This window comes from Acromyrmex echinatior, chromosome 18 (assembly GCF_024713525.1).
Source record: "Acromyrmex echinatior isolate Ae372 chromosome 18, ASM2471352v2, whole genome shotgun sequence".
NCBI classification, from domain to species: Eukaryota; Metazoa; Arthropoda; class Insecta; order Hymenoptera; family Formicidae; genus Acromyrmex; species Acromyrmex echinatior.
In genome coordinates this window covers 1657939-1680952 of record NC_141869.1, presented here as the reverse complement: position 1 = coordinate 1680952, position 23014 = coordinate 1657939, and the positions used below count along the sequence as shown (strand labels likewise).

The 23014-nt window shown below is 32.6% G+C and overlaps 4 protein-coding genes across 14 annotated transcripts in view; 2 read left to right on the top strand and 2 right to left on the bottom strand.

Annotated features, from left to right (window-relative positions):
* Window positions 1-892: 892 nt before the first annotated feature.
* On the bottom strand, window positions 893-4317 carry LOC105147750 (CLIP domain-containing serine protease HP8). 2 transcript variants are annotated; one of them, XM_011058975.2, is made up of 6 exons: window positions 3708-4317; window positions 3455-3524; window positions 2843-3077; window positions 2122-2312; window positions 1908-2006; window positions 893-1397 (listed from the first exon to the last, which is right to left on the bottom strand). In XM_011058975.2, exons 1-6 carry the CDS (start codon window positions 3717-3719, stop codon window positions 1075-1077), a joined length of 930 nt encoding a protein of 309 aa, XP_011057277.2. In that variant the 5' UTR covers window positions 3720-4317; the 3' UTR covers window positions 893-1074. The 2 variants fall into 2 exon arrangements, with proteins under 2 accessions (XP_011057277.2, XP_087271893.1); XM_087415767.1 differs by lacking the exon at window positions 3708-4317 and adding an exon at window positions 3618-3705.
* Window positions 4318-4441: 124 nt separating this feature from the next.
* Sgf11 (SAGA associated factor 11kDa) lies at window positions 4442-7058 on the bottom strand. Of its 3 annotated transcripts, none has more exons than XM_011058961.2 (3): window positions 6481-7058; window positions 5866-6119; window positions 4442-5495 (listed from the first exon to the last, which is right to left on the bottom strand). In XM_011058961.2, the coding sequence occupies exons 2-3, from the start codon at window positions 6080-6082 to the stop codon at window positions 4678-4680; spliced, it is 1035 nt and encodes a 344-aa protein (XP_011057263.1). In that variant the 5' UTR covers window positions 6083-6119; window positions 6481-7058; the 3' UTR covers window positions 4442-4677. The 3 variants fall into 3 exon arrangements, with proteins under 3 accessions (XP_011057263.1, XP_011057264.1, XP_011057261.1); XM_011058962.2 differs by having other exon boundaries at window positions 6581-7058; XM_011058959.2 differs by having other exon boundaries at window positions 6525-7050.
* Window positions 7059-8265: 1207 nt separating this feature from the next.
* On the top strand, window positions 8266-15083 carry LOC105147735 (suppressor of Hairy wing). Of its 3 annotated transcripts, none has more exons than XM_011058954.2 (13): window positions 8266-8855; window positions 8929-9084; window positions 9524-9589; window positions 9671-9736; window positions 10017-10084; window positions 10219-10345; window positions 10431-10725; window positions 10887-10989; window positions 11086-11349; window positions 11481-11504; window positions 11651-11972; window positions 12094-12437; window positions 12645-15083. In XM_011058954.2, the coding sequence occupies exons 2-13, from the start codon at window positions 9060-9062 to the stop codon at window positions 12885-12887; spliced, it is 1947 nt and encodes a 648-aa protein (XP_011057256.1). In that variant the 5' UTR covers window positions 8266-8855; window positions 8929-9059; the 3' UTR covers window positions 12888-15083. The 3 variants fall into 3 exon arrangements, with proteins under 3 accessions (XP_011057256.1, XP_011057257.1, XP_011057258.1); XM_011058955.2 differs by having other exon boundaries at window positions 8274-8855; window positions 8946-9084; XM_011058956.2 differs by lacking the exon at window positions 11481-11504 and having other exon boundaries at window positions 8274-8855.
* Window positions 15084-15477: 394 nt separating this feature from the next.
* The window catches only part of Snap25 (Synaptosomal-associated protein 25kDa), a 54085-nt gene continuing 46548 nt past the window's right edge, over window positions 15478-23014 (top strand). For 5 of the 6 annotated variants that reach the window (XM_087415777.1, XM_087415776.1, XM_087415772.1 and 2 more), the window contains exon 1: window positions 15478-15620. The gene's annotated coding sequence lies outside the window, so the exon portion shown is untranslated. Of the gene's footprint in view, window positions 15621-16341; window positions 16575-23014 lie in introns of those variants that run through there. The other variant, XM_087415774.1, reaches the window with a different exon arrangement.

Here is a 23014-nt window from a genome sequence, read left to right as displayed (position 1 = left end):
TTGAATATAATAGGAAATTACAACCAACACCAATTTAAGTTACATTATATGTAACTTAAATTGGTGTTTGTTGGGATTCTACTTCCGTAAAAAAAGGAAATGCTCTATTATGTATTCTAAAAATTCGCGGAAGAAATTGTTTTCATTTTATATTTAATTGTTGCAGTTGTACGAACGCATTGACGTGCTTCCGCAAAATGATTCATGTAGATTCCTCGATGAACATGAAGGAAAATAGCTCGATGATGTTGCGTATTTAACTGATGCAATCTAGATCTGACAAAATGGGAACACCCTGATTTCTCTGAGTGTAATATGTTATATACTAAACACTTGCAGAGAGTATACATACATATATATGTGTGCGTATATATATCATAATGCATCTCTATATGACACATAAATTTCGCGAAAAGGTCGGAAGTTGCGGTCGTATTTCCAAGAAGATCTCAATGTTCGATTTTAATAAGTTTCGCTTGAGTAAATTTAGAAATACATTTTAGATCTAATCAAAATTCTAATTGTATTAGACTTAAATTAATTCGACATATCCTTGTTAATTAGTTCCACGAATAATAAACTATGCGCAAACAGGTGAAGGAAATCCTAGGAGATTAAAAATTTCCTACTAGATCTGATTTTTTAAATCGACTCCTAGATAATTACTTCCAGTAGTAATTATCTAGTGAGTGTGTGTTCAGATGTTTGTAAATTATTCTATAACGTGTATTGTATTGTGTTAAATTATTCTGTTTTGTAAAGTATTCTGCGATTCTGTTTGAGTTTCCATAGAAAGATCTTTATTTTTACAATTGTTCCTTTTAGTTATAAATTATTTTTAGTATAATAATGTATTTAATATATATATATTTATATTATACATAATATATATTTATTACAGATTTATTTATTTTTGAAAATATTAATGATAAGCATTTTTATCACAATTGCAAGATTCAGATTTAAATTGTTCCAGATAAAAAAATATCAATTGCTTATCTAAATAAAATTAAACACGAAATTTTCCGCCAAGTAAGTTATGAATTTGTTTTCTACAGATAAAGCTGAACACTTTTACGGATGCATGGTGTTCAAGATCCATGTAGTGTACGCCGCAACCCTGCTGTAGATAGCAGGTGTTTCGGAAACGCCACAGGATTTTTGGCCGAAGGAAACGATGCCGATGAAGTAATATTTAGGAGGTCCATTCAGGCTGTTCACTTGCATCAAAGGTCCACCACTATCACCACCACAGGAATCGTGACCAGGAACACCACCCACGCACATCTGCCGATCCTCCGATATTTCTGCATATCTCCTGAAAGCCATCACACATCTGCCCATCTTGACAATAGGTAGCTTGACAGTCTGCAGGATCGTGCTAGGTTTCGGGTCATCTATTGATAATAAGACGATTTGTAAATTTTTAGTAGATTATTAAAATGCATAAATTCAAGATTTAAACAAAGATATGAAGGTAAAAAATAAATACGAGATCAATCGGTTTAACATGAATTTAAAAACTGACACGGAAAAAAAATTAATTGAGTGGTACAACAAATCTACAATTTACTGCGCGAATTCAATATCTGTAACTATGAAGATTTGATGGTTTAATAATCGCTAATGTTATTTAGCGATTAGTCAACTTTGCTACTTTAACATAGAAAATTGACTGTCTATGTATATTACGACTATAGATTTGTTGAAGTTTTCAGCTGTTTTTTTCTCGGTAGATGTTAAATATTTTTCAGAAAACAATTAATTTAATCCACTCAACAGGAGTTTTTCCAACTATCTTTACAATAAAAATTCTTATTTTTAAATGAATTTTATAATATATATGAAAAGGTATGAACAAATATGAATGTTTAATTTATTAGCTTAGATTAATTTAAATTACTTACTAATATCAAAAATTCCCCAACCGGCGACCTCCGCTGTTTCGCCAACGAAGTCCTTACTGAGAAGTTCATCGTTCATCATGCAAATCGGCTTTACATGTTCTGTAAAGACATGTTCTGTATAAATCGTAAAGAAAGAGAAACAGATTTACTTACTGAGAATCGAAGTTGATCGATTGAAATTGATTAATAAAGATTAATCAGTTTACAAACTCACCGTTATAAATCACCGGTTTATTCAATCGTATTATGGCTATGTCATTTTTGAATTCCGGCTTGTTATAACTCTCGTGGACAATTATCGATTCGGGCAGGAAATCTTGCACTGGCTCCGCACAATATCCTTGCTCACAATCGGGATCAGTGAGAATGTTGTGTTCACCCAAACGAACTCCACCAACCTTGAAACTTAGATATATCTCCATATTTATTAAATAATACGAAGTCACATTCCATACAGCATAGAATTTTTAGCAATATCGCTGCAAAATTTCTGTAATATAACTTACAGAAACATAATATACATTTAAATTCTTAAGATTAAAAATTATTCAAATAATCTGGAGCATCTTTCCGATATTTCTATTTTAAACAGACTAATAAACACAGAAATTGTCGTATAATTTGCAAATTAATATAGTTTAACTCATTAAGGACCAAAACAAATTTTTTTCTCAAAATTTAAAATCGTTTTAATGGCAATTTTGCGACCATTGGTCCAAAGCAATACAAAAAGTTGACCTATTTTTTTTTGGTCGAAAAATCGACCAGTGATCCTTAATTAAGAAATGCTTATTTCATTTCTTCTCAAAGACTAAAAATAATTACTTCAATCGAACGCTTGTGCTTGGTAAAATACATGGCAAAAGTCTCGTTTTTTTTTCCTTTTAATAATTTTTTTGTATTTTTTTGTATTTATTTATTTATTCTGTACGTACTTTTCAGGTAGATTCACTACGCAATGGGCAGCCGTGACTACGTATTGTCGATTAATTATTGTACCGCCGCATCTATAGCTTAAGTCATTAACATTCGGCATGCTGTATCCTATTCTCGCGATCCAAGGATACGCGCCGAGGCTCGCATTTTTGCCACCAATAATGCGATCGCTGTTGGAATTGCCACAATTATTTTGTTCCAGTAACGACCAGTTAGGATGTTTTTTCACATTGACTACAAACCGTCAAATTTACTGTAACGTTACGCGCTTTTAACAGGAACTATACTTAATAAAATTTCTTGATGAAAATCTTTTCGTTGCCATAGATTTGCTATAAATCATATAATTTAAAAATAATGATTTAATTTTTTACTTATTTAAAATATTTTTGGAAAATTATTATGATTTTTTCTTATACATATAATTTATAAATTCAGATTTAACATTAAAGGTAATATATTTGAATTTCTTGAACACAGATTGCGTTCGAAGAAATTTAGTTTAATTATTTACTTTAAGAATTTGAACTACTTTTATTCATATAATGTATGATTCAATTTATAATGTGTTGACTCATGCATTCAGTTATTCTAAATTATAGAAAACTTACTTGTGGAGAATGCTGTATTGCATGAAAGTACAAGCATACAAAGTAGTGAGTATCGCATCCTGCCTGAAAGCTGGAAAATAAGTGAACAATCAAGTGAGAATTAATTTTATGATTATATAATTTTAAGAAATTATATATGTATCTTTTTTGTTAATTTTCATACAATCTTTTACATAACTTTACTACATCGATGTAGTTTTTATATTCTTTATATCTTTTTGTCAACACAATATTTTAGAATCTCTCTTCTTACTGTAAATTGCATTATGCATAAGCTATGCTCGTCGAGTGTTCCATTCAAACTACGTTCGGTATTCGTTAACCTTCTATGTATTCGCTACCTTATCTCTACTGTACAAATTACATAACGGTTTAGCCGATAGATCTTTATAATCCATTCACTGACATATATCTGATATTAACTATTCTGATTATCCATGGCTTGAAGTATACTTCAAAGATATTTTTCCTGGATGTTTATTGATTTATTATAGCTCTTCTACAAAATGTAAAGTAAGAATTGTTACACTTCTTACAAAAAGTACATCATAAATTTGATTTTTTATAATCAAACTTATAGTACTAATAATTTTTAAATCAAAACAAAACTTTAAGTTAACTTCGAAGATAAGAGATAATGAAAATTCATCTATTGTTACAAATTGAAAGAACAAATATCTTGTAAGTGCATAGCAATTCAATGCTTCGATATATATTTTATAACAATAAAAGATTTATATAATAAAACTGCTACAGAGTAAAAGATTATTAGATAGCAACAGGCAAAATCCTTCGCAATTATTATTTCTATACTTACCAGAAATGCGTGAAATAAAAAAAAATGCTAGAATTTAAAAGAAATATATCAAAAAGGCATTTTTCGTAAGTCAAATAATTTTTTAAAAGCTAGGAAGATATCAATATCTCGGAAAACTAAATAAAATAAGATATCCAAGTCTAGGAAAGGCAACAAGTATCTCACTTACATTTCGTTTTGCAATTCGCTGCTATTTATTTTCTTAAAAATAATAATTACAAAAGGACGCCGTAGATATTTAGAATTAAGTATTACGCAAACTTCGCAATCATCAAAGGAGAATCTCCCTTCAATCTATGTACAGCTCGTAGGAACATTATCGTACAATATTTCTCTGTCGGCGGGAAGTGAACCTGAACCGAGGAACACTTCTAGACTGAGAAACAGTTTTAGATGAACCCTCGCCTCAGTCCCCTTGCGATATTGGGGAGCCGCGATCGCGTTTTGACGAGGCCTTCCCTTTACCCTTAGATTTGGTCTCTCGTTTCCGGCTGATCGATGAGGTTGACGTGGTCGAGGCAGAGTCGGCTGGACTAGAGTGACTGGAACCCTCCCGGTCCCACCTCGTTAATGTGTCTCGCAGATTTTGGCCGTCGTTCTCCTCGTACGTATCTACGTCAACATGCAGATTGTCCTGACCATTGGACTCCAGATTGGCACGTATCTCCCTGCGCTGTTCGTCAGTATGCTGGGGACATCGTACCGATCTGGTACATAGCTTCTTCGTGTGCTCAGACACGACACCGCAGATTTGCGTGAGCAGCGCCCGCTTGTCCACGAGTGACATATTTTCGTAATTCGATGGCGAGCTTTCGTTGCTGCTATGCACGTTGTGTTCGCTGCCGACGACAGTGGTGGTCTCGCCGTTCCTCTGCGAACCACTACCGCCAGCCGCGCCCTGTTGTTTTTGTTGCTTGCTGGAACGCTTGCTCACGCCGTTGCGATCCTTGCGTGGACGTTTACGCTTGTTGCCGCTATCGTTGGTCAAGCTCCAGTCAACGTCGTCATCGTCATCGCTCAATACTCCGCCGTAGTTGTTCAGGTCCTTGGAATTATTCGCGATACGAAGCGATGCAATACGCGAACTGTTCCTCCCCATGCCCATACATTTTGCTAGATGAGTAGCGAATCTACAAGCTGCCACACCACGTTCGCAATTTGGACAGTTGCATTCCTGAGATTTCTTCATCGGGTGCTGACCGAACACGTCTAGGCCGGGCGAATCTAATGCAGAAAATAAAAGTTACAAAGTTGTACAAAGAATGAAAAAAAATTACAAAAGTTATATACACATATAAACTTAGACATTTTCCATCTTCCCAAGCATTTGATTGAAATTCTCCCTGCCTACACAGCATGAAATATTTTAGAAATATTTCCAAAATATTTCATTGCAAGATTTGAAATATTTTAGAAATTTTTCAAGAAATATTTTTGAACTATAAATATATCCAGGAAATTAGCATTTTTGAAATATCCTTTTTCTTATAATATTTGTACAGTATTTCTAAAATATTTTACTGAAATGTTTAGAAAATGTCTTGCATAAATATATCACTCCTTGTAGGTGATCACTAAAAGTTTTTGTATGTACCGACAATGGCGTAGGATTTATCATCGGGAATGCCTTCTTCAACATCAGAATTGCCAGTCTTGGTTATACGATGTATGTCAAATACGAAACCCATCAGAACATCATCCAACAAGTCCTCGTAAATTTCCTTTGTGGCTGCTTCAACATTCTCTGGCTTGCTCATGAAATCCACAAACCGTCGATTCAAGTCCTGGATCCTTTCCTCAGTCACAGACATACTGAATTTGTGATTGAGCAATTTGTTTCTATCTAGACTGGATATAGAAAAATATAAGGACAATTAGCGATTAATTAATCAAGGTATCAATTCTTTCAGTTTCTGATGGCTCGTTAAGATAATTTAGAAATATTAAAACTCACAAAAATTAACATTAAATTAATGAGCTTGTAAAAATAATCATGCATTCAAAATTCAGTTTTTTAAATACGTATATACAAAAATTCAAAAATATGACAACAAAAAATCTTATCTTTTCCAAGCTTAATAAATAATTATAATAAATAAAATAGATAATAAATAGATAATAAATAAATAAATAAAATTAATTCTTCGCGGAAGATTTAATAAGGAAACTCAGAGCGTCGGTCGAGGGGAACATCGGTAAAAATATTTACCGATACTTGCGGGACACCCGGTATAGCACGGACGGGGTTCTAACCTAAAAAGGGAGAAACGGCAACAAATTGGCGACGTGGGGCAATCCAGGGCGAATACCGTCGGGATGAGATGGCGGAGCAACCGGATGTTTTTTGTTCTTCCGGTTCTCCGCGAAGAAGACGTGCGGAGCGCCGTCACCGCCGATATCCGACGCCGCTCCGTTGGCTCTTGGTTACGGACGACACCTGCGCGACGACATGCGCGTCCAGTCGTCACGTGTTCCTCGTCGCGTCGCCCGTCGACCGTCAACGGAATGACGGATGTGGAGCGTCGGAAGACGCGAGACGCGAGCGATGACGGCACGAAGGAACGCTCCCTTCGCGCAGCGATTTCTGCCCGTGGCTTTATATATAGAGATTGGAGAAAAACCCTTCGATCCCTTTCACGAAGAAAACAACGCTCAATTAGCGATTGCTGCGCATCGAGTCGCAGACGCACCCTCGGTGCGTGCAGACGCACCTTTTCGATTGCTTTCCCACTGCGAAAAGCTCCTTCTAGGAAAGTGCGAGTAGGGAACAGATAAATATCTAATTAATTCTATATAATTATATCCGATAATTATATCATTATTCAACAGCATTAATTGTACTTTTTGGATCCGTTATAAGAGCGTAAATCATGCGATGAAAAGGCAGAGCAGAGCGGAGAAACTTAGAGTCACGTGGCCGTGTTTTCTTACTCCGAAATGGAACGAATATCGTCCGGAGCTATGCCGAGAAAAAAGAAGGAGGAAGGCAATAATTGGTGATTCGTTTCAAAATGTATTAATAATTGAAAAATCTGTATTTCAACGTGTAGATTAATATAGATACTAATGTAATGTAGATATCTATATCTATATTGTATAGGTATTTTATGTTAATAATTATTTATTATTACATTTTAGATATTTATTTTTAGTATATTTTGGCACGCGCTTTAGGACTCGAGATCGTCGAGCGTGTCGATTGGCCGTCGAATTGGGAGTTCTAGGAACTTCAGGTGATCTCACATGCCACAGCCAATCCGCAGCTGTATCTGGCAACTTGTCATGAGATTTCATGACAAGTTAACCAACTTTCTTTTTTTGAAACGCATCTATATTCTAATGTATGTACATAAATATAATATAAAATATAAAATATAATATATAATATAATATAATTTAATATAATATAATAATATAATAATAATAATAATAATAATATATAATAATAATATAACATAATATAATATAATATATTCTAATGTACAATAAATACATAAATAGAAAAATATAAGGTTTGTCACGTTGCATGCTCCAACATGCTCCAACATGCTTCTTCTATAGTTACTACTTACTCTAATAAGCACATTGGAGTAAATAGGAGTATCCTATGATAGGACCATATTGGAGCGTGTTGGAGCATGCGACGCGACAAACCTATAGAGAAATACGAATGATTCAAAGGCTGCATTCAGCAGAACACAATAATTATGCAACCGTTTTATGATTGTCTACTGAGATAGGATTATTCTTCTAGATTTAAAAATATAATTCAATCATTGCAAAGAAAACTTCCAACAGTTGCAAAATAAACGTTCTGCTGAACGCAACCAAAGCTAAAGCAAGTAAATCGTATTTTCAAGCATTGTTGACTCTGTAAAGTTTTTAAATTTAGAAAAATATCCAGAGGTAAATCCTTTTTTCTTTAAAATATACATTTAATCTTTAAAGATCTTTATACAGGCTATAAAATACAACAAATTTTTAGGAATTCTGTGAGAATATCTAAGTTCGTCGGAAGCACATCCGTCATAATTGATGTAATGGCAAGAAATAGAAAATTCGCAAAATTTTACACATCGTGTTATTGCACGTAAAGGACGATTCCTAGATGCAAAGATTTTCATTGTCCTGTTTGTGTTTTCTCTCGGAGGAAAGCGGATTTGAGCACCACTGAAGCCGAAGTCGCGTATACGAGACATTACAAGACCCAAATGACCCAATAGCGAACGAGTAGGCTAGAGGCAACAAATTATTGTTGCTGTGGTGGGAATATTACACCACCACGCTTGTCCGTTCAGATAGTTCAGAGTTTCTTGCTCTGACAAATTGGTCTCCATCACTAATTGATCGTCGCCGAGGAGAATCGTTCCTCGTCTTCAGCGACGACGTGACGCAGACAAGATCGCTTGAAAAAGAGGACACGGAAAACAGCGGACGTATGGAGGATGATGACGCGCCCCTTCACGTAGGCCATTTTACATAGCATCGGGACTGATGAAAGGGCCTGTTCCTTCAGGGGCAAACGCACTCGCTCGCTCTCCCTTTTCGCATATTCGTCTGCACGGATCTTAATCGAAAGCAAAGGTTGGTTTTATGAGTAGATATTATCCCTTGGATAACTGATATGAGTGACTGATATTCAGAATGTTACTTGCAGATTTCTATTGCTTGCAGATGTTCTTAATGTGGAATGAAAATAGAAAGTAAGAATAGACTGATTTATCTAAAAGAAAAATCTCTCATACAATTGAATAAGAAAATTGGAAATAGAAATTATTACATGACGCAATGGCAAATGGAATGGAGAAGATAGGTGAGTAAAATTGACTCTCTATGCGTGATATAGGATATCACGTACTTTCGAAATCATTTGTGAATATTTATACATGGTAGATTATAAAACTTGTATCCCTATTCTACTCAAATAAATAAATTAAAATCAAATGATGAAGAGTCAACTTTGTAAAATGTAGCTTTTTATATATATACATATATATTCTTATATATTTATGCAAAGATTATATATCCAAATATTCTTTATTTTATATAGTATTTAAATTTCTAATAAATAATTAAGACTGAAAAATTGCGTATATATTAGAACAGTTTGATTAGTGAATGAATTAATATACATAAAAATAATATATGGAAGTTAAGATTACGCAAGAATTGATAAACTTAATTTTATTTGCTTTAATGTGTTATTTACATTCAGGAATTTCTTTCTTTTAATTCAACAAATTTTCTTGCAGAAATCCTGAAGATTGAGGAGTGTAGTCATGATCTAATTGTGGACGAAACTAATGGGATCGTGTTTGGTAATTTGATCATTCAAAAGTAAAATGTTTAATACTATAATTCTAAATATTTGAAACAATATGAATATTCTGATTTTGCAGATATGGACCTCTCACAAGACGAATCTTTAGTTGTGACTGACAGCGCAGCCACTGCCAATAAGAAAGGTAATTGTATTTTGTATATACATTAAGAATTGTCCAATCATATTAAGTCTTAAGACATTTTTAAATCAGAATGTTTTTAGAACTTAAATATGATTGTACAATCTTTGATAAGTTTGATAGATTGCTTTTAATTTTTGGCAACTGTATACTTTTTAAAACTAAATTTTAAGGCACATCTTGTATGTATATCTTTAAATATATTCATAATTTTGCAAATTATAAATATATTCCCGCAAAATCACATAATATAGTTTTGATGATATATTTTATTTTATTTTAGGTGTGGTTATTTCAATTGTAACCGATTATCAATGTGTGACATGTCAACGTATTTTCCAATCAAAGGACGTAAGTTATAAGTTTTTTAAGATTATATTTTATAAATCTATTATTTTCTTATGCTTTTCATTTCTTTTAATGATTTATGTCTTATAATTTTCTCTCTCTCTCTCTCTCTCTCTCTCTCTCTCTCTCTGAGACAGATGTTGCAGAAGCATGTAGACACATGCAGAGAGGAAGATGATTCAAATAACATGCTTGGTAATATAGTAACTTACGATTCAGAAGAAGAGGAAGAGGATGAAGATGATCCACTTTTAAATGCTGAAGGTTTGTGATTATATATATATATTGAACAAGATTATCTGTTCACTCTCACAATACAAAGAATCTTACAATCTATCTATCTTCGTAGATTCGGATTCTAAGGGCCAAAAGAATAACAATGAAAAACCTCTCATCAAACCCGTGCCCGAAACGCAGTGTCATTGCTGTGCGGAAGACTTAAAGACGGCCCATAGCGGCGGAGAATATAAGTGTTCACATTGTGATCTCAGCTTCAAGAAAAAAGCATCTTTGGAAAGACACGATGTAGTCATACATTGGACTTGCGATTCGTGCACATGCAATGAATGCGGTTCTTCTTTCCGTGATAAGAAAGCTTTAAATAAGCATCGCTATACGACACACGGAGATCGCAAAATTTTTAAGTATGTTCATATCAGCATGCATTTAAGTTATTTTTCATTAAATGTAAAATTATTGTTATAAAATCCGAACTCAATACTTCATAATAATTTTTCTCATTTTCTATTACAGTTTTTATTAATCAGTCTAAGATTTATATTTTGACACAAAATTTTATTTTTAGATGTGATCCTTGCGACACATATTTCTCTCGGAGCTATCATTTAAATCGACATATAATGCAGTCTGGTTGTCATGGTAACATACTTAATAAATTTAGTTGTCAAGTAAGTACACAATTATCCACTGATAATTCTTTAAAATTAGAGATTAGAGATTATAGAAAATTAGACATTGTAATGATCAAATAAACGATCTTGTAGGTTTGCAAGAAAGACTTTACGCGTAAGGATAATTTGCGGGAACACTTGCGTACTCACGCGGGCACGCCTCAGAGACAAAAGAAGAAATGCAACTATTGCCCGAAGGAATTCTTTACGTACCAACAATTGTTGGTACACGAACGCATGCATACGGGAGAGCGACCAGTCCAATGCGATTTATGTCCGAAGACATTCCTGTCGCCGCTCGCGCTGAAAAAGCATCGTCGGGTACACACCGGAGAGAAGCCGTTTGAATGTAAATACGTAAGTATTTTTTATCGAGTTTATGCAGTACGAGTATTTACATAATTCCTTAATATTACGTATTTCTCTTGATGATGATTAAGTATAGAAATAATAACACTAACTTTTATTGTGTCATTTTATATTACAAGCTAGCTGAACGGACATGTGCTTTCGTAAGTTTTTAATTGTCTATGAATCGGTACTGAACTAAAGAGGTTTCAAGATACATAAAGTACATGTAGTTTTTACTTTACAAGAACAATTAATTTCTATTAATATGTTTTTACGCGAATACTAATATAAGTGTTTGCATTGCCAGTGTCAGAGAAAATTTGCTGCTCGCGAAACGCTGAATCGTCACCTAAGGACGCACACGGGTGAAAAACCACATGTGTGCCAATATTGTGGCAAATCATTCATTCAAGCAGCGCAATTAAGAGCACATGTGTTCCATCACACTGGAGAAAATGGTTTCTATTGTGATGTATGCGACAAGGCATTTAATCGGAAGGCGCGTTTGAACATCCACAAAAAGTTCGTACACGAGGGAGCGATTCCATTTACGTGTGAAGTCTGCGATAAAGGTTTCATGCGAAAGGAGGACTTGATGAAACACAAAGTGCTACATACTGGCATCAAACGTAAGTCATATTTATGTTATAAAAAAAAGGAATTTTTACAAAAAAATGTATTTAGTATTTTTGAAATACGTCGCTCGTTTTATTATATTATATATAAATTTCTTTTTGCATTATGTTTCAGCGTTCAAATGCGACAAGTGTTCGAAGGCCTTCTCGGTGAAGTCATCGTTACAAGCGCACCTCAACACTCACAGACGCGAACCGCCCCAGTCATGCGTCGAATGCAATAGAGTGTTTATCCGACAAGATTGTCTGATGCGACACATTCGGGCGAAGCATCGGGAACTATTGGAGGACGTAATGAACGAGGTTGAGAAGAAACATTTACAAACACAGTTGTATAACATCGCATCGACCGCTGCTGCCAAAATGAAAACCGGCAAATCTAGAAGACTCTCCACCGACGAATTGTTGAAAGCTATTGTAGATCTTTTGAGATTACTTATCGATGAGGAAACATTACAGGTATAATCTTACATAGTTTTATATTTACAAAACTTTATTATTACGCACAAATTACCGCGTTGTTAAGTGCTCTCACTTGCCAGTTTAATTTTCTTTATTGCTATTATCTCGAGAGCCCAAATTTATGTTATAGGTATAAGTCTTTTAATTTAATTTAATTTTATAACATTATCTTTTAAATTAATTGTGCTAATTTAATACCGATAGCTATTTGGTTGGCCGGATGCTCCAATACAAGATGTCCTCGAAGCTGTAATCAGAAGATGCGGACATGAGCCGATAACATCGGAGACCAACATGGTGTTTACTGAGAGGCTGCGACAAAACGTCAAACTTCTATTCACTGTTGTCGTCGACACGGTGAATGACGAAATAGTGAAATCTCTCTTGACAACGAAAACGGTGGACGATGTCATTCTTCACGTTTTAGAAATATCTAATCAAAATTAGGAACAAAAAAAATGTTATACAAGCGACGATTATACCTTTTTGAATATTTATGCGAACTATTTTTGAGTATTTTAAGATTTATGCAAACATATAAAAAACAAAAAAAAGAGAGTTTTGGATAACAAACCTAAGTCAATCGAAAAACATGATCAGTAAATTGGTTTGAAAATTTTGAAGTTTAGTGCATAATTATATACGAATTTACCGTTTTATATAATTTAATTATATTACAATTTAATGCGTGTCTTTTTGAATATTTTAAGATTCATTTGCGCAAATCATTATCAGATCGATTTATTTTCAATCAATATACTTCATGTTTATTATATGTTATACATATTACTCGAAGGCACTTCTATTGTGGTGAATTCGGTCACTCACTCCACATTGGATTATAATGTACATTGAAAAGACTGCTTTATATAAAATATCTAAATGCAATAACATAATGTAATCAACTTCGATAATGAAATAATATATATTCTATTAAATATAACATGTTATTATTTAATTGTTTAAAATATTCATATGTTTTTATATTTAATTTCTGCTAATTTCATATATAGCAGTATGCATTAATTTGGTGCGAGTGAGTGAACCGTAATTTGGTGTGAGTGAACCGAGTTTGTTATTAGATTTACAATTATTCTCATGCGAGAAATCACGATTCACAATTAGACTTTGATTATGATTTAGTGTACAAACAAGATTTATATTATCGCGCACATACTGTGAAAGCAAAAAGTATTAGTCGTAGAAAATTTGTTATAAAAAAAGTCTTATTTGTAAAAAATAAATATTAATTAGCAATTTTATACAATGAATACATTCTGTTCTAATATAAACAAACAAACTTCGCATGTACTCTTGATTTTAGAAGCTAAATTTTTCATCTGCGCGAATATTTTTTGAGCGTTGAAACAATACAATTTTTAATTCGCTTATTTTTCAGATGATATACTTTGCATAATTAATACACATCTTTTTGGTATATATAATTTTAAGAAACATACACTCTATTTTATTCTTTATATAATAAATTGTTCATTATTCAACAAGAAATGATCGTCAATTAAACATCGAATCGATGTCAAATTGATGTTGAAATCATATCTATCATATTTATATTGATCATATTTGTATCGATTGAGAGATTAATTCGATGACTCATTTCTCACTGGATAATATTTACTTTTTAAAAATAACTTTTTTAAAAATATTTTTTCTGTACGAATACTTTTTGCACTCACTGTATATATCTATATATATATATAGAGGAAAGGCTCCTATTATGAGATATCGAGTTCATTTTGGGTAAATATTACCCAAAAGTCTATGGGCAGAATTTAAAAAAATAATAGGTCATTTGCAAGGGAATTTAATAAGCTGTAAGATGTATAAAATTTAATTCAAATTTTATTTTTTTTTTAAATTAAAGAAATGTAAAAAGTGAATAAATCGCAAAGTAAAAAAATTGTGCTTCTAATGTGAGATGCCTCGAGAAATCGATAGTAAAACGCAAAGTATATCAGTATTGCAATTAAAAAACTTTATTTAATGTTTCTAAAATACAAACAAACACAGCCAGTGTGCGCAAAAAATGAGCATGCGACAGATTAAACCCAGAATTCGTCTTCAGGTGGTTCGAATCAAACAGAAATAGGCACTCGACGTTCATTACGGTTATTCTTTTTATTATTGTACAATAACATTTATATTTTAACAATGATTTTTAGTATGACATAGGAGCATGGGTTATTTTATATTAAAAATACTCTGGGTATCTCATATTACGATTTCCATGCCTTACGATCATCAAATCTAACTTCTGCAATTAAACAATTCAACATCTGTATTTTTTCTATTAGTAGTGACCTTATCACTCTATATGAAGAATTTATTACCAAATATTTATTTACCACCCAAATTCTAAAATCTTTTTTTACAATGACTAGGTATGATTTAATTATGGTCTTTCTACTAAGTCGTTTTCAATCCAAGAATAATAAATTTATGATGGAACCAATAGATATCGTTTATTAGTTTAACAAAAACACCACTATCTCATATTATGCGCCTATCTCATAATAGGGGACTTTCCTCTATATATATATATATGTATATTATGTTACATTTATATATACGTATTATGTTTTACATGGATCACGGGTAAATAAAGTACATGAGTTTAAAATACGCACGAGTAAAGTACGAGTTTAAAGTACACACGAATTTCGTTCCATTTCTTTTTTAATTTTAATTGTGATTAATTTTAATCTTGATTTAACTTATTTATCATCTCTTTCTAATTCTTAGAACTAGAATAAAATAAAAAGTAAGTTAACCAAGATTAAAGTTAATCGATAGTAGTAGAAACAGCATTCGTCATTAAAAAAAAAATTAAAAAGAATAGACCGAGTAAATTACGAGTTTAAAACATGTTTAAAGTACGAATTTATAATACACGAGATTGTTGTAAAGAAAACAAAAATAGGTAGACCAAGTTTAACTCGGTTTCATTTTACCCGCGCATCGTTCCGTCGCGACGTCTCCGTGGTTACCGTTCGAATTACGTCGTTGGCGGTTTGCGTGGGGGTTCGCGGCCAACTTCCGGTTGTCAGCGGGCTGCGCTTCGTCAGACAGGAGTCTCCGCTTGCGCATCGAGGATTACGTGGAGGGAACGGCAGGTTCCCAAGGATTCGAGGGAACTCGCATCGGATTCCATCTCCGGCGGTGAGTACGCGTGCTATTCTTGTCGTCATAGTCTACATCTTTTAGATACATCGCGAAATGTTGAACGACAGAACGGCGATGCGGCGCACGTTGCGTGTCAAAGCAAGACCGTATCGATTTTCTTTTGAACGACGCAGTCGCGCAGTGACCCGATATCGCGGACAAATCTGTAACGCGGTTCAGCGGAAACAAGGCTGACGAAATATTCATGATGTTTTCGAATATTTTCTAATATCAGCACTAGCCTTTATTACGAATCTTATTTCCTAAGAAAAGAAATTTTATGTCGCGAGAAATTTTATTTCGGGAGCGTAAAATGTTTGCCGATCTGAAGTTATCTAAGAAAGGAAGGATGTAAAAAGGCTCGTAAAATAGAGCGAATTTACACAACAGTCTAAAATATACTCTGAAGGTTCGTATATATACACACAATTCTATGCTAATGCTCGACGCTCATTTTTAGTGTCAAAATAGGTCACGTGGTCAAAATTGATGAATATGAAACAGAAATTTCGAAAATTAAGATTATCTCATTGTTTAATTTCTAATTTGCCATCAATCTCTAAGGCGTAGTCCGATACAGAAAGAAAACGCAAATCAAAACGGAAAGTGGCGTGATTTGAAACGCCCCGTTTCCCGCGTAACGGTAGCTCCCGTGCGCGCGCACCTCGGGCGGTCACGTGATCCGTGGAAGGTTGACTACCGCGCCGCACTTCATTGCGTTCATTCGCGGTCCGTCGCGGTTCGAAGGTGGTGGTGGTTATATTGTGCGTGTGCGCGCTCGGGACGTGACGTGAAATCATTTTGCTCCGTCGCTATTACGGCGTATCCAGCGGCACGTACGCGACCGTCGTCAGTGCTAGTGACAGCCGGTCACCTCTGTCGGTGCTCCAGTTGAGGACGTCGCACCGCCAGCAGACGCCAGCCTCGCCAGGTCTATCGATCCACTTCAAGGTTAGCGAGCGTAACTAAGAGCGCGCCGGCGATTAACGACTTGCTCTCGACGGCGTCTCGCTATGAGAGAGCATTCCCCGCGAATAAGCTAATTCGTTTATATATAGAGCGTGATGCACCACTTTCCTGTGCGCCTTAAGATATCAGAGGTCGATTGTATATCTTCAAATGAGGTGAAAATTACAAAAGTGAGCAAATTCACTACAGTAATTTAATTGGTCAGAATCTAGTCAGTATCTATAATCTTTGCTCACTTTTCTAATTTTTACCTCCTTTCAAAATCCACAATCGATCTCCAGGTTTGTTCGTGTTGTACTTGAAATCTCCAAAAATTTTTGTATTTAAAACGAGATAAATATATGTATTCTATAATAAATGTATCATGCATTGAAGAGAAAGAGAGAGAGAGAGAGAGGGAGGAGAGAAAGTGAAGATTCTCTGAATGCAAAAGGTGCAAGCAACGCGAAAGACCTATCAGCTTCCCATCCTTCGGCGCCGATTTCAATGGGGCGGATACGAGAGATCGATCCGCGATAGAACGCAGTAAAAATTAATCGAGTTTCTCGTACTTGACTTATTTCATAATCCTTAGTAACACAATGGGTCGTGAGTTAATTTTCATCACTTTAACAAAAATTATTAAATAATTCTTATATATATATATATATATATATATGTGTGTGTGTGTGTGTGTGTGTGTGTGCATGTGTGTGTGTGTGTGTGTGTATATATATATATATATATATATATATATATATATATATATATATTACTTTAATATTCTTACAAAGTATTTTTAAGGTTGTATATTTTTTAAAATATTGTATATAACTAATTACTTGATGTTCCTAATTTTTTGAAGAAAAGAAATATGCAAGAACACTACTTTTTAAATTTTTTGAAGTGAAATCTCACTTCAGAAAAGTTAAAATACTGCCAGTATTTAAAAAGAGTGAAAAATTTGCACTCTTGAATAAGAGTGATAGATTTTCACTCTTTTTTTTGGAGTGCGATTTCATTTTTGACGTGAGATTCATTCCAGAAAAGGAAATTTCTTTTCCTTTAGAATGAATCTCACACCAAAAAAAGAATGAAAATCTGCCAATCTTATTCAAGAGTATAAATTTTTCACTCTTTTTCAATAGCAGTATTTTAACTCTTTTTTAGAAGTAAGATTTCAAGAAATTTAGAGAGTATGATTAGGGCGATACAGATAGACAAATTTGTTTTTTGTGGCTTACATAGTGGTCATACAATTTTTTTCTAAAATGAAAAAATGAAAAGTGAAAATTTTTTCCATTATCTTCAATGATAAAAATTTTCATTATCACGTTTCCGTCTTAGTGAAAACATTACATATCGCTGTCCAAAAAGTCGTTTGTGCATCTTGAAATGAGGTGAAAATTACAAAAGTGAATAAATTCTGCACAAAGTCTTGACAAATGAAATTAAATATTCTATTGAATTTGCTCACTTTTGTAATTTTCACCTTATTTCAAGCTGCATAATGTAGTTATGTTTCAAGATACATAGACCTTTTAAATTGGTTATATGCACTCGTTTTTTTTTATTTAAAATAAAATAGATATATATTTGAAGTTGATAAAAGCGAGAGAGAAAATTTTAACGCAATCCAATGCAGTGACACACAGGTCTAAAGTGATACGAATAGACTTTCAATTGTACAGCTACTGAGGAAAAATAAAATTTTCTTGATAATATTGCAAAGTCGCCATAATCAGCCAGATGACGAACCCTTGGGAGTATTCGAGCATCCAGGCAATTTAAATACGATCGTGAATACCGTAATCCGAGACTGATGTATTATTTCTTAGTGATTCTTTAATGAGTTTGAAATTAGTTCTTCGTCGGCGAGGAAGTTAGCGGGAAAGTCGTGGCCGTTTTGACGTGGGAAATTTTCGTAATTGAGAAGTTGACTCCCCCCCTCCCCCTTCACCCTTCCCCCCCCGTGGCGAAAACGTTTTCTCTTCACGAAAAAATTAAGATCTTAATATTTAATTTATTTATTTACGCTCGTGCGATATTCAAGATCCCCTACTCTTCAAAAATTAATTAATATGGTCGTCAATTGAGTCTCCCAACAAATTTCCGTCTCGCGCGGGGATAAAATCAATTTGAAATTCATCGATGAATCTGTCATTGCAAAACAGCTTGGAGATATTGGGATATCCTGTATATATGTGCGCGTGACGACATTACGCCGTTCAATTTTCCGATTGAAATTTCCGATCGACGTATCGAAATTAAATTCGATCTCTCGTCAGTCGAGTAATTATTATAAATATATTTACGGACAACTTTTACAATAATTCATCACGAATAATTGAGCTCGTACATAATTATGTTATTTTTCTCATATTTGTTTTTCAATATTCAAAAGTGTTATGCAAAGTCGTGCGGATTTTACATTCGGATTTTATAAAACTTTCCTATTCCTATTATTTTCGTATATCACACTGTTTATCCTCGTTTTAGAATATTTATTGAAATAAACAAATGCTGATTGTATATTTTTCAATTGCATTTTGAACAAATGACAAATTATTCATTTTGAGTGATCTTCGAATTTTGGAACAAAATTTCATTTATAATTTTACGCATCGTGTGTTTTAATAAGTGCTTATGTATTTTATATATATATTAAATTTCAATTTTAATTGAAAATAATTTTAATTTTATCCCTTGTTAAATCTATAATGTCAAATTATTCGTTGTTTTAGTATAAAAACGACTTAGATTAAATTTACTAGTTCATTTACAGTGTTTACTACAGTGTTTAATAGTGTACATACAATGTTAATATATATTTTACATACACGCATTTTTTAATTTTTCAATGATTTTCAATATGTAACATTGCACGTAAACTTGTAAATGTAATTATATTCTAAATTCTAGCATAAATTTCAGATTGTCTAACGTGGGATAACAGAAAATATTTTAAAAAATCTAGAATAAAAAGGATTTTTAATTGCAAAGAACATTATAACATTTTAAAAAATTATTTCTTTCAGAATTTATTACGTTCGATATTTTGTCTATAAATCTCACTCGTAATTCTGTTTATCTAGAACGTATATTTTCCTTGTTACTCTTAAATTTGACCTTTTCACTAAGAATGGGCGACATATATAGAAAAAAATCTCCATATTTCGTATCGCAATATATCGTAAACAGAAATATTGATACATCGAAATATTGGTTGGATAATGTGCAATATTGCTGTTATCGATATTTTTATTTTTAGACAATACGCGCATATATGCATATTGATACGCAAATATCGATGCACAAAAAATCAATCTTTTTGCAAAAATAACGGTTGCAAATCATTTTAAGGCTATTTCATCGATTCTTTGAATAACTATTCTAATCAGAATTTTTTAATTGTTATTTTTATTAAAACTAATATATTATATATAAATATTATATATAGTACTAATTGAAATATATACATGTGTATATATATATATATACATTTTATATATATATATATATACTTTTTATTTTATATATATAATATCTTTTATATTTTATATATATATATATATATATATATATATATATATACATTCACACATTTTATTTTTATTATATTTATTTATTATATATGATTCCAATCTTTTATACATTCTTACAGTAATGAGTATAACCTACTGATAAGTAATGAAAGTTTCAATCCAATTTTAATAAGTACTAAACTAACACGCGCTTATACATAATTAATAGAGGGCGTGGAGCGCGTTTCGTCTTTATGCTCACACGTTGTAAACATAAATTCATCCTTGTTGTCTATTAAATATTAAATAAAGACAAATGATATTGCTTACAAGTGCTGTAAGCATAAAATGGAACATCCCATATCGGAAATTCGATATTTTTGTTCAAATATCGGTAGATTGTTCAATATCGAGAGACAAATTATTGCGAAAAAAGTTCAGAAATATTGATATTTAAAATATCGTTCATCCCTACTTCCCACCCACATTATTGATAAGTCGCAACGGTACTGCAGAGTTCGATTTAAGTTTGACCTTTGTCGAGTATCCTGACTGGTTTTCTGGCTTCATTCGGTATACATTTTCGCGAGATCAATTAGCAAGTGAGATTTATAGCCAACTCAAGATCATAAAGTCATGCACTTTTGCATGCTTGAATCCGCTTATAATTAAAATTAACAGTTATTATTATTTTACGAGATTGTTTCGTTATTGTTATTTTACGAAACTGTTATTATTATCCTTATGTTAATTATGCGTAACTTACTTACGTTACAGCTATTATTAATTGAGAGATTGTTTTTGCAGACTCGCTTTTAAGTTAAACATGCAATGGAAATGCATTTTTTGCGATGGAAATGAGATAAAGTATGCATATTATGCAGATAAAAATAATTTCTGGTCCCTTTGTGCGTTATACACGTGGCAGTTTAATTTTAAATGATTGTTGACATAAGGTAATCTTACAAGTAAACAATATCAAATCTCATAGGACTGTACACGTGGATACTCTTACAAGTAAATTGTGTTTGCTGTTGGCCCGAAATTAGAATAAAACGAGGCTTCCTTAATATTACGGCTGGATTGTTCCATTTTTCAGTAAACTTCAGCTCACTTTTTTACTCTCTTTCACTTTTATGCTCTTACTCTTTTACTCTTTTATTTATCCAGTAGATAAATTGTTTACCTGAAGGTATTAGAACAAAAAATGAATTTTTTTACTTTTCGAAATATCTTTTTATAAAAAAAATTTCTTTATTATTTACATCTCTGTTTATTTATTTTCCTCGACTGTATAAAATATTTTTTTTAAAGTGTGTGAAACAAAAGTTCAAGTTAAAATAGAGACAATTCATTTTCGCAAAATGAAAACGATGGAGAAAACGACGGAGAAACTGTTAATTTTAACTATTGTAAGTACGCGGTTGGAAAATTAGTGTTATATTTAATACAATTTACGTGTCTCAAATGATTCACTTTATGTGTTAATTTAATACAAGAATATGCTAGAATATGCTAGATATATAACACACAAATATTATTATATTATGAAAAATAAATACAAAAACGTAATACTAACGTAATTTGTAAACAAATCGTGAAAATATTTTTTTGTGAAATAAATATTTATGTTAAATTAATATTTTATTCATTCATCTTAGAATTTATGTTTTAAAATACATTATTTTTATATTATACTATTTGTTCATTTGCGCATAAATTGTGTTATTTTGATTCTAAGAAATGTTGCATATCAATTTAACACAAACTTTTTAGATAACATAATCAAATTATAAATTAATACTCGAATATGTTAAAAATTTAACACGAAATTTTGACAAGGATCTGAGTGAACCGTTTCCAACACAAGTTAGAAATGTTTTTTTCTATGTAAATTTGACAGAGGACTTTGTATCCTGAATATCTTGTTATTTACAGTTCGTGAGTAAGAAAATGATTGCGGTTGCCTTTTTTCTCCTTTATTTCACATTACGTGCCGTTTCTTCTTACAGGTGTCACGAATATGGGTGACTCACGTGCACGCGCGTGTGAATAGATATAAAAATATTGATTTTTTCATTTTCATCCTTTTGTATTTGTAGAGATGCTCCCGTATCTATCTCGGCATCTAAACTTGTGCAATACTTTCGACCCATTATATCACTCCCATACACAATGAAGCTACCAGCTATTGTTACGTACGTAGGCAATAAACGACTGAGGGGAGGGCAGGGGAAACATAAATTGCGGGCGGGATCTACCGCAAATATAATTACCGCGATAATTTCACTCCCTTGCCATATTCCACTGTTACTCCTCTGATGCTGTTTTTGACAATATCGCGCGAGGTAAACACGGTGTATGTCTTTCCAGGGTTATTAGCAAAATATTACAATGGAATTTATCGATTTATGATTAAATACGACATGACTCGTTAAAAATAATTGCGATGGTAGAACACGCAATAGATTGCGCTTTTCAGAAAAAGTCAATTTGTATATAGTTAGAGATATCGTTGCTGGTTCTGTTTCCGTGCAAATAAATTAATTCCAATATTTGATGAAAAATGTGGAACGAAAATGAAAAGACCGATTTTATTGAAATGTGTCTAAAATTTTGCTAGATTTAGATTTGGAAATAATTTTATTGGACTATTACCAAAATAATTGTGTAGGACGCCTAAGTGTAATTAAACAGTTTTTACAATCAGCTTGAACATTCTACATAATTATTTTGTTGATAATCTAACATAATTATTTTTAGATCTTGAATCACACTGAACAAAATTACTTAATCTTAATACATATTTCTTTGAATAATAGTAAAACGCTTACTTTTTGTAAATAAATATTTACTTAAAAAATAATAGTTAAATCAAATTAATGATTTTTGTATTAAATGAATATATGTTTGCATCTG